An 11,417-nucleotide genomic window follows, 5' to 3' on the forward strand; every position below is an offset into this window, starting at 1 on the left:
AGTGCCATGGGCTGGCTGCCCCCCACCAGCTCAAGCTGCCCAGGGCCCATCCAACCTGGCCTTGGGCACTTCCATGGATTGTGTACCCACAGCTCTCTGGGCAGCACTGCCAGGGCCTCATCCCCTCTGAGTAAAGAATTTAGTCCTAACATTTAACCTAAATCTGCCCTCTTTTAGTTTAAAGCCATTTCCCCTTGTCCTATCTATATCAAACTATGTAAAGACTCTCCTGCTTATAAGCTCCCCTTGAGTACAGGAAGACTGCCATGAGGTCTCCCCAGATTCTTCAGAGTACAGGCTGAACAAGCCCACCTCTCTCAGACTGTCTTCATGGGAGGGGTGCTGCAGCCCTCTGAGCACTGATCATGAAATGACTGACGATCATGAAATACTGCCATGCTAAGGCCTTCCTACCTCCTGCTGCATCAAGCACAGGTCTGTACCCTAGGGACGTGCTGTGCTATGTAGAAGGCTGCTGGACAGGATATCTTTAACGTATAAAGAACATACCCAGCTATCTAGAGCTCCCTAAACCACATCCACTGGAGCAAAGCTGCCTGATTCTGATCCAGCCACTAAAGCAAAGATCAGTGCATCCTTCCTGGAACGTCCACACCAGCAGTGCAAAACATGCAGTGAATGTTGCATGTGTACTGTGTGGCCCCATTTAAAAAACACACTGGCAGGTTTTGAGAGAGGCATGGATTTCTTTCTGTGTCCTTTTCAATGATCTCAGTACGGAGCTTAAAAGAACGTGATCTTCTACTCCCTAAGCTGTGAGCAGTTGTCAAGCTTCTGGTTCTGCAACCAAAAAAAAGCCTTCGCAACTGTGAGACATGGTGGGCAGAATTGTTCAAATTACTGCAGCAAAGCTAATTCCTCCACATGTGAATAATGAACAAATCGAATCACTTCCCAGCACATAAAAGATAAGGAAATAAACAGCTAAGCACTGTAACTCACTTTGGACATGTTTGCGGTGATGTTGTTGGAGCACCTTAAGGGGGGTGCTGACCATCCTTGTGATCCTCATCCTTCACAGCTTGTGTGCATGTGGACTGAAATGACAGCATCCAGACAAGGCTGTATTTCTCTTCCTGAGATGTCTCAGTGCTGCTGTAAAAGGAAATAAGAAAGACTAATTTGTTTTTCTTCTTTTCAGTTGAATTTACAGGCTTTTGGTTATTTATTCGAGCTGTTATTAAGACTTTCTACTGGAATATTTATGTATTCTGAATTCATTTCTGATACCTAAAATTCTACTGGGAGATGTGAACGAATGTCTCTTCATAGAAGATCAATTTGAAAAATTAACGTAATGAAATATATTAGACTAAATATTGCATTTGGTAGCTAACAAAACTGATTTTGTGACTATTTCACAGATAGTTTTGGTCTTCCATGCAGTTGTTCAGATACTGAGGAGGAAGAAAATTGGGAGCTAGGATTTCCATCTGATTTCGTTTTTCAGGCTTATAAAATCTTCCTCAATTGCATTTCTAGATTCAATTACTATACACTGCCATCAGGAATTAGATAGTTTATTGAAGTAAATGCTTCCTTCTATATCCATAAGGAGAGTTAGTTCCAAATGTGCATCATTCCTGCACAGGAAGCAGGCATGCTTCAAGCTTGTAAGGCTTCTTGGGCAGCACAAGTCTTTGTGTGTGTGTGTGTGCTGACTGGCACACAGCACAGAATCACAGAATCACTGTGTTTGTAAGGGACCTCTGGAGATCCCCCAGTTCAACCCCTGCTAACAGAGGTACCCTACAGCTCTAGAATTGCTGAATGAATGGCTCGAAACTGTCAGTACTCTACTTGAATGTTTAGATCTGCTCTAGCTTCAGAATCATATTAGTACTAATTAACTACTTTCAGCATATTAACTATCTTCAAACAGCACATTTCTCAATGCTAAGTGTATATGACAGTCTAGCAAGCTGCACCATGTTAATTACAACCCCACTGGGACAACCGGTTTGCAAAAAGACTGGAAGCTCTGTTTCATGGGGAGCTGTGCCAGCTCCTCCCTCCCTTGGCCTGCTATCCCAGGCATTTAGGCACAGGCTGCCAGTTGTGCTGACCTTGAGGAGCTCACACTGTGCACCTCCGTTTCCCTGTCTTCTCAGTGGCACGTCTTATTTCCTCTAGTATTACTGTAACTAAGGATTTCGGGTTATCAGACTTAGAGATTTGCATACCTGATCTGGCCTTTGCTGCTCCATGAGATATATGGGCTGCTATTTCTGTATAATGGCTAAAATTAATGTCCTTAAATTAGCTGGTTTGGTTACTGGAAGTAGTTCAGCTGTAGCAGTGGAGAGTTTGCAGTAGGCCAGTTGAGTTTCTTTGATGGTTTTCTTTGCTGTTGGTTGTTGCCCCGGTGGCGCAGCGGTAGAATTCCCGTTTGCAACACCAGGGGGCCCGGCAACACCAGGGGGCCCGGGTTCGAATCCCCCCTGTGGAGCAGGGGGTAGAAGTGCCGCTCTGCTACACAAAGGGCTCGAATCCCGGGAGTTGGACTCGATGATCTCTAAGGTCCCTTCCAACTTGCACAATACTATGATACTATGATACTATGATACTATGATTTTTCCCTGAGGAAATTGTATGGCCTCTTGAAGCTTTTACATAGTTAATAGTAGATGCTGCTCATTGTACACATGAACTGTTATTATCAAATATTCATTATTGTCATATGTACTTTTCAGTAAGAGTAGAACTTTTTGAGAGATACGGATCTTGGTCCAGCCTCAGAACAGCAGCAAGTCAGCATCTTTCCATGCACTGCCAGTGCTATCCTAGGGGTGTCAGCTTGTAAACTCATGTGATTCCAGCAGTTCTCCTACATTTGGGGCTTGTTTGAGAGTTTGGTGTGCTAGTGACTCTAACGACTTAGCTCTGCTATTGCTGTGCAGATGGAAGAGCAGTGGCCTACATTTCAGCAATGACTCGTGAGACAGCCTGACCCACTTGAGACACTTGAAGCAGCCCTACTTTTTGGAACCCCCTGAGCAGTTGCCCCCCACTGGATCTGGCCCTATGCCATGTCTCAGGCTGACAGTTCAAAACTGCTGGTCATTTTGGAGAATTTGGTATGGGGTATTTGAATTGAGCCTGACATTTGTTCCTGTCTTCCCCTCCCCTGGATATGCCCTAGTTCAGTGTAATAGGTCAATCAGCATTTCATTAAATATTAACAGCGGAAAAGTTTTCGTGTTCACTTAGAGGGCAACACCGTTGTGTTGATGGATGAAAAACTGCCTGAGGTATTGCTCATAAAGATGTGACAGGAAGTGGAACCGAGCCAACGATGGTGCAGTTTCTAATTTGTCCTGCAGAGGGGGTGGGGAACAGAAGGAGGTAAAAAGCCCGTGGGGAAACGAAAAGGTGCCCTGAGTAGGATGCGTGCACCTGCCAAAGGGTCTGACGGCCCTTTCCTGTCTTGTGCTTTGAAGGTGACCACGCTGTAATGTGCTTCCTAAACCTTCACGTCTGGCCTCGTCCTCACCGCAGCAATACTTCTGCTCTGGAGCCAAGTCAGTGGTGCTGCCCCCCAGCAAAGCTGTGAGCTCCCGCAACACATACAGGTGTGGCTGAGGATCCAGCAGGCTGTGGCCACTTCCCTTTGTGGTAAATGTGGTCTTGCTGTCTGTCCCTGTGTCTTCAGCAGCCCAAAGACAGCAGCTGACACCTCTTTGGTGCAAAGCACAGCGTGTCTTCGTGAGTTGCCCTGGAACATGTAGTGTGAATCCTCCCTCCTTCGTTTTTTAGTTCCATTTGCAGCTCCTGGAGCACCCAATGGTCTTCCAGAGATTTTACTGTGGCAGACCTCCTTTAGCTATCGATACAATGCCAAGAAACCCACCGGTGAGCCCATCTGAGGAAAGCTGAGACAATGTGCATCCTGTATGATTAATAACATCCATGGAGGTGAAGGAGCGCATTTATCCCACAATTTCCGACTGTCTGTTTAATACTGAGATCTGTTGTCAGATGATTTAGAATTGCTGGCAGTTAATATTAATGGCACGCTCTTTTGTCCTGTTCCATCTTTGTGTTTGTGTCTACTGTAGCACCCGAGGCTTCCTGTAGTCTTGGTAAACAACAACCTCATGATAAATCACACAGTTTGGATTTCTAAAGGCTCTGTTTATGTTTTGGCTTCGCTGAACCCGACTGTCTTTGCATGAAGAAAAGCTGGAATGAGTATGATGAGAACAAGGGCGAATGTGTAAAGGCCTGTTTTGATTGTGTGTGATAGTAGGGGGCAGCCAGCCCACAGCAGGTGATTCTCAAGGTCGGCTCCAACCGAAGCCATTCTGTGATTCTATGAACTTTTACCAGTCTTTGGGAATTTGTAGGTATGGTTATGTGTTTGTTAAGAATGAACAGCTCTGTAAATGGGACACCGATCCATAGGGTGGGATGATCTTCAAAGGAGATCCAGAAGCACAAAATTTAGTTGTCACAAATATTTTGAGAGACGCGGGCTCTGTTTGCTTTTCACTTCTGTTCGTTTTGAAAGAGAAAATCTCATGTGTCGCTGATGAGCAAAATCATTCAGGATGCAGTCATACATCTTCTGGCCTACAAAAGCAGCAGTTCAGAATCGTATCCATGGCAACCTGTGTAGCAAGAAATGAAATCTGATATGAATAGACTCATACAGAGGAGCTGTATGCAAGTCACACACTCTGTGATGTAGAACGGTTGAACCAGAGAAAATAAGATGCATTTTCTTTTACTTGTTGCTTCTCTCCAAGTATTCCCTCCATGCCCCATTTCATGAATAAAATGGGCTGACAAACCAGCTATTATTCCATTGCCTTCAGCTATTCGGACCTGGTCCAATGGCTGATAGAGACGCCGAGAAACAAGCGCAAGCTTTGCCAGCACTTGAGCTAATAAATGAACTCAGCTCACAGCTGCATCTACGAGCTGCTTATGTTCCCCTGGTTAATGTCAACCTTGTTTCCCCTTCCAGTGACACGGAGCTTTTGTGCGTGCAGAGATAAAACCAGCAAGTTGTCGATAGTTCCTAAGGGAACAGAAATATTCCTGAGTGCTAGTGGGTCATGTTCCACAGAGTGGCCAAAAACAGAGAAAGGAAACTCAGTGAAAAGCTGAGTGACCTCACCCAGCCTCTTCCTGCAGAATTCCTAGGAGACGGTAGGCTCTGAAAAACACTTATCAAAACCAGACGTCAGAGAAACAGCAAAGGCATAGCCCACAATTCCTGTGTGAGGACATGAAAGTTCAGGCATTTCTCAGACAACTGAAGTGGATGTCTGTCCTGCTGGGGAGGAGCCCTTTGCAGTGCAACGCCCTTCAGTTGATGGGTTTCCTACTGTCCATAAAAACATGCAGACCCTGATAGCGCCGTCAACAACTGAAACAAAAACAGCCTAGTCAGGCCAGTGCCTTTGCTTATTCTAATATCAATAATGCCAAACACACGCTGACACCAGCGTGTTGTTGGAGGGAACACAATACTCCTTTGACATGCTAACAGCTGCATCATGCTTTGATGTTTCTAGCAAACTCTCTAAAAGTTCATCAGAACTTGTTTTTTAGTAGTGGAATTTTGCTGCCCTCTCTGAAGCGTCCCCATCTCGAGTCCTTCTTAGCATTTGACCCGGTGATTTTTAAGTTAATTAGCACTTTCAGAGCTGCTGGTTAGAAATGGGAGTCACTGTGATTCTTGAAGAGGTACTTCATTTTTTCAGACCATTTACAACTCCTTTTCTTTGCTACTTGCTAGGTCAAAATACATGACTTTGGAGTAGCCAATCTCTTTGCATTTTTGGGTTTCACATGCCATGTTGTGTCAGCTTGGGATAAATGGAACCTATTGTTGCTTCCATAGGAAACAATGACAGCCAAGAGGGACAATTTGCTGCAGTCCACAGGAATGCAAGAATAATATGTCACTGCTCTCTGCAGCTAATGAGGAGGAACCATTTGAACAAGCCCTTTTGAGGAAGAAAGGATGCTTTTCTGAAACATTTTGTCTTAGAGCACATTAAACAAGAAAACAGCTAATTTACTGTAGGTTTTCCCTCCATACCAAAAGTAAACAGTTATTCAAAAGTCTGAAAGACATATTTTATTAATATTTATCCAGCATTTTTCCCTGCACTTTTCACTGATGTTCTCAGCAGGTTTTCCCCTGCATTCATGTGTCAGGGATACTCAAAATCGTAAGTTAACATCTTAACTTGCAGCTTTTTACAAGCAGTCCAAGAGGAAGTTTTTGCCTGTAGCACTCAGACTGGTTCCTCTTACACACCAGAGGAGTTCATGGATGCTCTTTGCTGCAGTAAGGGTAGTGAAAAATCAGCTATCAGTCAGCTTTCTATTCTAAGACAGGCATAGTTCTCCCAGCTGTGGTAATCCTTCTACACTCACGTCTTTTACAGGCTTTTCCTCTCCAAGTCAGATAGGAAAATGAGAAATAATCTTTGAATTATTATTTTTATTAAATTATTATCCCTGGATGCATTCAAGGCCAGGCTGGATGTGGTGACCCTGCACATAGCAGGGGGCTTGAAACTCAATGAGCATCGTGGTCCTTTTCAACCCAGGCCATTCTGTGATCCTATAAGTAAAATGAGCTCAGAACTGTATTTAATTGGGTATTTGTATAACATACTCACAGATCCTAAAACTGTGTTCATTTGCCATTAAGTTTTACAAAGGACAATTTATACAAGATCTCTTAAAAGATAAATGCCAGAATTAAAACCAGTGGAAGAGCATCTAAATAAAGCCTTTCTAGTCTCACCAATACCCAGAGCATCTTCACTGAACGACTTTGATTTTATCACCTCAGAAACACCTGAACCCCAATCCTTACCTGTAGCCCTGCACAATGCCGGATGTGTTTGCTAAAATAAAACTGCATGAATGTATTTCTCTCTCATCTGGAACTTCTTAGAGCTTCTGTCAATGCCATCACACCTTTCTGACTGAATCCTGCATTCTGCAAGAGCAAACGTCATTAGAAGCACAAGTTCTTCATTATTACTTCAAATAATGAAGAAGTGTCTATTATGAGATAAGAGGGCACGATAGTGACAAATTAAATTAGAAAACTTATTGCCATGGGGAAAGCATTAGATGTGTTGTGCTGAAACCATGATATCTCTCATTAAACTTAAAGGAAAGTCAATATCACTTGAAAAAGTGTTGGAGAATGAATATGTGTCATCAAAGGAGTCTGAAGGAACTCTCAGTCTTACATTTAAAAATGAGATGGAATCAGCGGTAGATTCCTCTCATTACAAAGAGTATGATTTTTAAATGGTCACCAGTTGTTACTGTCTGAATAGCAACAGAAATGGCCAGGCTGCCTAAATCCTTCCCAGTATAACTGGATCCTGCTCATGAGTAACACTGCTACTCATAGCTTATGTGAGTAAATGTTTCCAGGCTCTGATTCATATTTCCTAAAAGGAGTACACATTGTGTGGTTTAATTCATACACCGTAATCAAACTATAAATACACGCTCCAGTACCACCCAGAGTACCTGTACTTCAGTCTTATTGATGGCTTCTCCTCTGTATCAGACCCACATTTTGGAGATACTTCATTTGTTCTGAGCTTCTCTAGTGAATTCAGAGTAACCATACCAGATCCCTCATTGTGTCCTCTGCTGTGCAAGTGGGAGAGCTACTACCCAAGTATATTTACCTCCTCTGCTTTGTAAGCTTGATAGAGCTTTGTTGCTCCGTTGATGCTTTTTTATTTTAATTAAGTGTTAGTGAAAGCATTTCCCTACTCATTGTATATATGGGGAAATCACAGTTCCATTTCATTCATACTATCTCCAAAATGCATGCATTCTGAAAATATTTACATTCTGAAAGTAGCTTTAAGTGACATCATAAATATACAATACTTACATGCAAATAAACTATGAGAAAATATTACTGTCTCCAAGGATGTCTCAAAGAGTCAGCTTACAATAAAAGTAACCAAACATGAAAATAATCTGATCTTTGAAATGAATCAGGAGATAGCTACTGGTCACATCAGTCCAAACACTTTCATGACTGAGACCTGCAGGAGCTGCAGTTACAGTAACCTGGACATCAGTGGGATGAAAAATCAGTCTCTGCAGCTTGGAAGCCTAAGCCAATGTATGTCCATGGCAAACCCATCCAGAACTGCCCCATGTGCATCTCCAGCAAGCTGCTCTGCTCCTCACGCCCTGGAGCCCCCAGGGGCTGTTCTTGGGTGGCAAGTTTCAAACAAGAAGGAAGCTGCAAGAAAGGAATTTGATGAGCCAGCTCTAGCAGAAGGTTCCTAAGCCTTCCCGCATAGATTTAGGGATGAGCATGGGCGGTTACTAGGAAATGAATGCAATGTAGAAAAAGGATTGGTCTTGTCTTACATCTGTCCTTATTATTTTATTTATTTATTTATTTATTTATTTTAATTAACTGTCTTGTGAGCCAGAGACTGAAAAATACAGTAAAATCTTTGAAATGTGCTTGCAATTTAGGATTTATTTTATTTTGTTTTGCAGTGGATACTAGAAATAGGCTCTTGGTGTTGCTATCTAGAATGTGCACTCAAGTCTCCAACGTGTTCACTGACTTTCTGTGACATTTGGATGTATTGTTAGGAGCTTGGTCATAAGGAATGCCTTTAGAAGCTGTGCTGCCCAGTGTGTCTGGGTCATTTCTCTGGGAGCTGAAGAACCCTTCAAGGCAACAGTGAGAGATAAAAGCAGTTAATTTGTTCTCACAGATCACTGGCCCAGCCTACAGTCAACCATGCTCTCATGGTGAGAAGATGCAGATTATCTACTTCCAGAAAAAGAAGAGGAAAGGAGAGGAAAGGAGAGGAGAGGAGAGGAGAGGAGAGGAGAGGAGAGGAGAGGAGAGGAGAGGAGAGGAGAGGAGAGGAGAGGAGAGGAGAGGAGAGGAGAGGAGAGGAGAGGAGAGGAGAGGAGAGGAGAGGAGAGGAGAGGAGAGGAGAGGAGAGGAGAGGAGAGGAGAGGGAGGGAGGGAGGTGAAGGAGAATTGGTGGCTGCACTTGTTGCTTCCACCAAATTCATTCCCTGCTTATCATCTGAAGTAAAATTCAGTGTGGAGAGGAGCAGAAAATCCAGCTGGTCCAGCTCTAGGACTATTCACCCTTTGGGGATCAGACAGGCTGTGCTGTCTTTTGCCGGTGGCAAGACTCTCACTAGCAGAGTAACTGTACAAACACGTACAGGCCCTACAAGAAATTTTAATGACTAGGGATGCATTAGGGATTGCAGTCCTGTTTAGGAGTGTCCTTGCACTCATGCAGACAACAAGCCTCTGTTCAGGTGTAGGTGATGGAAAGCAGCAGCATCTCACAGTGAACTCAGCCTACCATAGGCATGGTCCAGCACATAATAGCAAAGCTGGTTTCTTGTGTTTTCAAGCTGTCTTGTTTGCTTCATCACACATGCTTCCTTCCCAGTCAGTGAGAATCTCTTGACAATGAGGTGTCAATGTCTTTCTGAATATTTAAATATAAAAGGGGTTTTAGAAAAAATACTTTTTTTTTTTTTTTTTTTTGTCCTTGGTTCGACTCAGTGGGTAGGAATTAGGTAGGTAGATGCATGCACCTTTGTGATGTGAGTTACCAAGCTGTCTGCACACCTGGACAAGCCGTGGTCTGTAGAGTTGGAAGGTCTTGAAAAGAAAGATACCGTGGGGCATTTGAGCTTTTTTGCATTTACACCATGGAAGGAAAACAGTAAATGATTAGCCATATTATTGCTGTATCACTGATTTAACAGAACTTGAAAGATTTGATCTATATGGTTGTGCTTGTGAATTTATGAAACCTCTTAACAGCGGTTGTGTATTTGCAATAGGTCAGTCTGTCACTACTCAGTCTAAAATGTGTTGTGCTGTGCTCAGCTGACAGGTGCCTCATGAGGTTGGTTTTGCTTCCAGCCCATTGGCATGCTTGTCAATTCTGTCTGTCTGTAATATGAATGCCAAAACAGCTGAAATCCATACCCTAATGGCTTGTTATCAGACTTTATGTCCAGTCAAATGCTGGGAATAGTATCCTGCTTTAGGCTGTGATTCACAAAACCACAGTGCTGAGAGTATGTTTCCAAGGAAGGCAGGTTGCTGTTTGTATCTAACAGTGCAGAAGAGAGGTGAAGTTCTCCCACTAGATGCAAGTAGCAGTCATAATGGGAACTTCACTTGTGAAGAGTGGTGAAGCAGCCTGAGATGTTAGTATTCAGGCATTATGTTGTGCTGTTGTTTTAGCTACCAGCTTAAGCAGCAAGACTGTCATGTTTCTGTGATGTGTGGCATTACCTGTGTGCATTGTGGCAGTGGGTGGTCAACATGTTTAATAAGCAGTACTGCTCAGAATCAAAATCACTTGTAATGTACCATCAAGTCTTTCCCAGCCAGTCTTTTTAGGCTGGGGTAAAAGTCAATAGAAATGCATAAATCAGAGTTGGATCAGTCCCTGTAATGACACTTTATGTTCTCATTGTCTCTGAGGGCTGTGGCTTTCATCTAGTTGCAAGTTAATGAAATTGCAGTGTCGATGATTCCAGGCTAACAAAAGGAGTAGAGCCTCAGTTTGATACACATCTCTCATCTGTAGTAAGTAGTGGGAGCAGGACAAAACTGTAGCCTTTGAAAAAGAACACAGTCCTGCCATTGCATTTCTTTGGCACATATCAATGGGGATTAAGCTGTGACCCATGGAAGTTCCTACTAGAACTCTTCTATGAATGCAATTGCTGTCACTGCACATGAGAGAGGAAGTGGTTTGTGCAACCACAGAGTATCTATAAAGCACTGCAGTTCTAACCACGGGTGAAAGTGGGGAATGTCTGGTACAGAGTGAGTAAACACCCAGGGTAATGACTAATGAGCCTGTTAGGGTCAAAATGTGTAAAGTTTGCTCTAGGAGACTATCCTGTAGAGCGAGTGCTGGTGACCTGCTCACTGTCTTAACCAAGATTTTATTTAAATTCTACAGTACTAAAAAGTAACATTTATGGGGTATTCTGTGGGCATTTTAGAATTCCTTCCTTGTATAGCTCAGTGCAATTGTGCCTCAGCTCTTTACTCTGCCTCCAATCCCTCTCCATTTGTCCTGCGAGAGCAGCGGTCTTCACTGGGAACAATATTTGTCAGAACTTGAGAGGAGTTGTAAGAGCAATGTGATTATTAAATAAGACTAATATTTCTTCAGTTTTTAATGACAGAAGAATGTGCAGTTTACAGAAGCCAAGAGGCAGTTCTCATGCTGCCTGTGGCTTAAAGTGAGCATCACACACAGGTTTGGCACTGATCTCCTCACTTATGTTCTCTTTAATCTTTCCCTGTTCCTTCTTCCCTTTACTCTACTGTCTGTGGACTGTCTCTGAAGGCAGTATGTGCACCATCT

General features: G+C 43.2%; 1 protein-coding gene across 1 annotated transcript; it reads left to right on the forward strand.

Moving 5' to 3' along the window:
- Positions 1-3,050: 3,050 nt before the first annotated feature.
- Positions 3,051-5,415, forward strand: CIMIP6 (ciliary microtubule inner protein 6). The gene is given in 4 exon segments (XM_072332225.1): positions 3,051-3,105; positions 3,778-3,894; positions 4,992-5,030; positions 5,033-5,415. Coding segments are annotated over 4 exon segments (594 nt in total).
- Positions 5,416-11,417: the final 6,002 nt, after the last annotated feature.

Source organism: Excalfactoria chinensis, chromosome 3 (genome assembly GCF_039878825.1).
Source record: "Excalfactoria chinensis isolate bCotChi1 chromosome 3, bCotChi1.hap2, whole genome shotgun sequence".
In the NCBI taxonomy this organism is placed as follows: Eukaryota; Metazoa; Chordata; class Aves; order Galliformes; family Phasianidae; genus Excalfactoria; species Excalfactoria chinensis.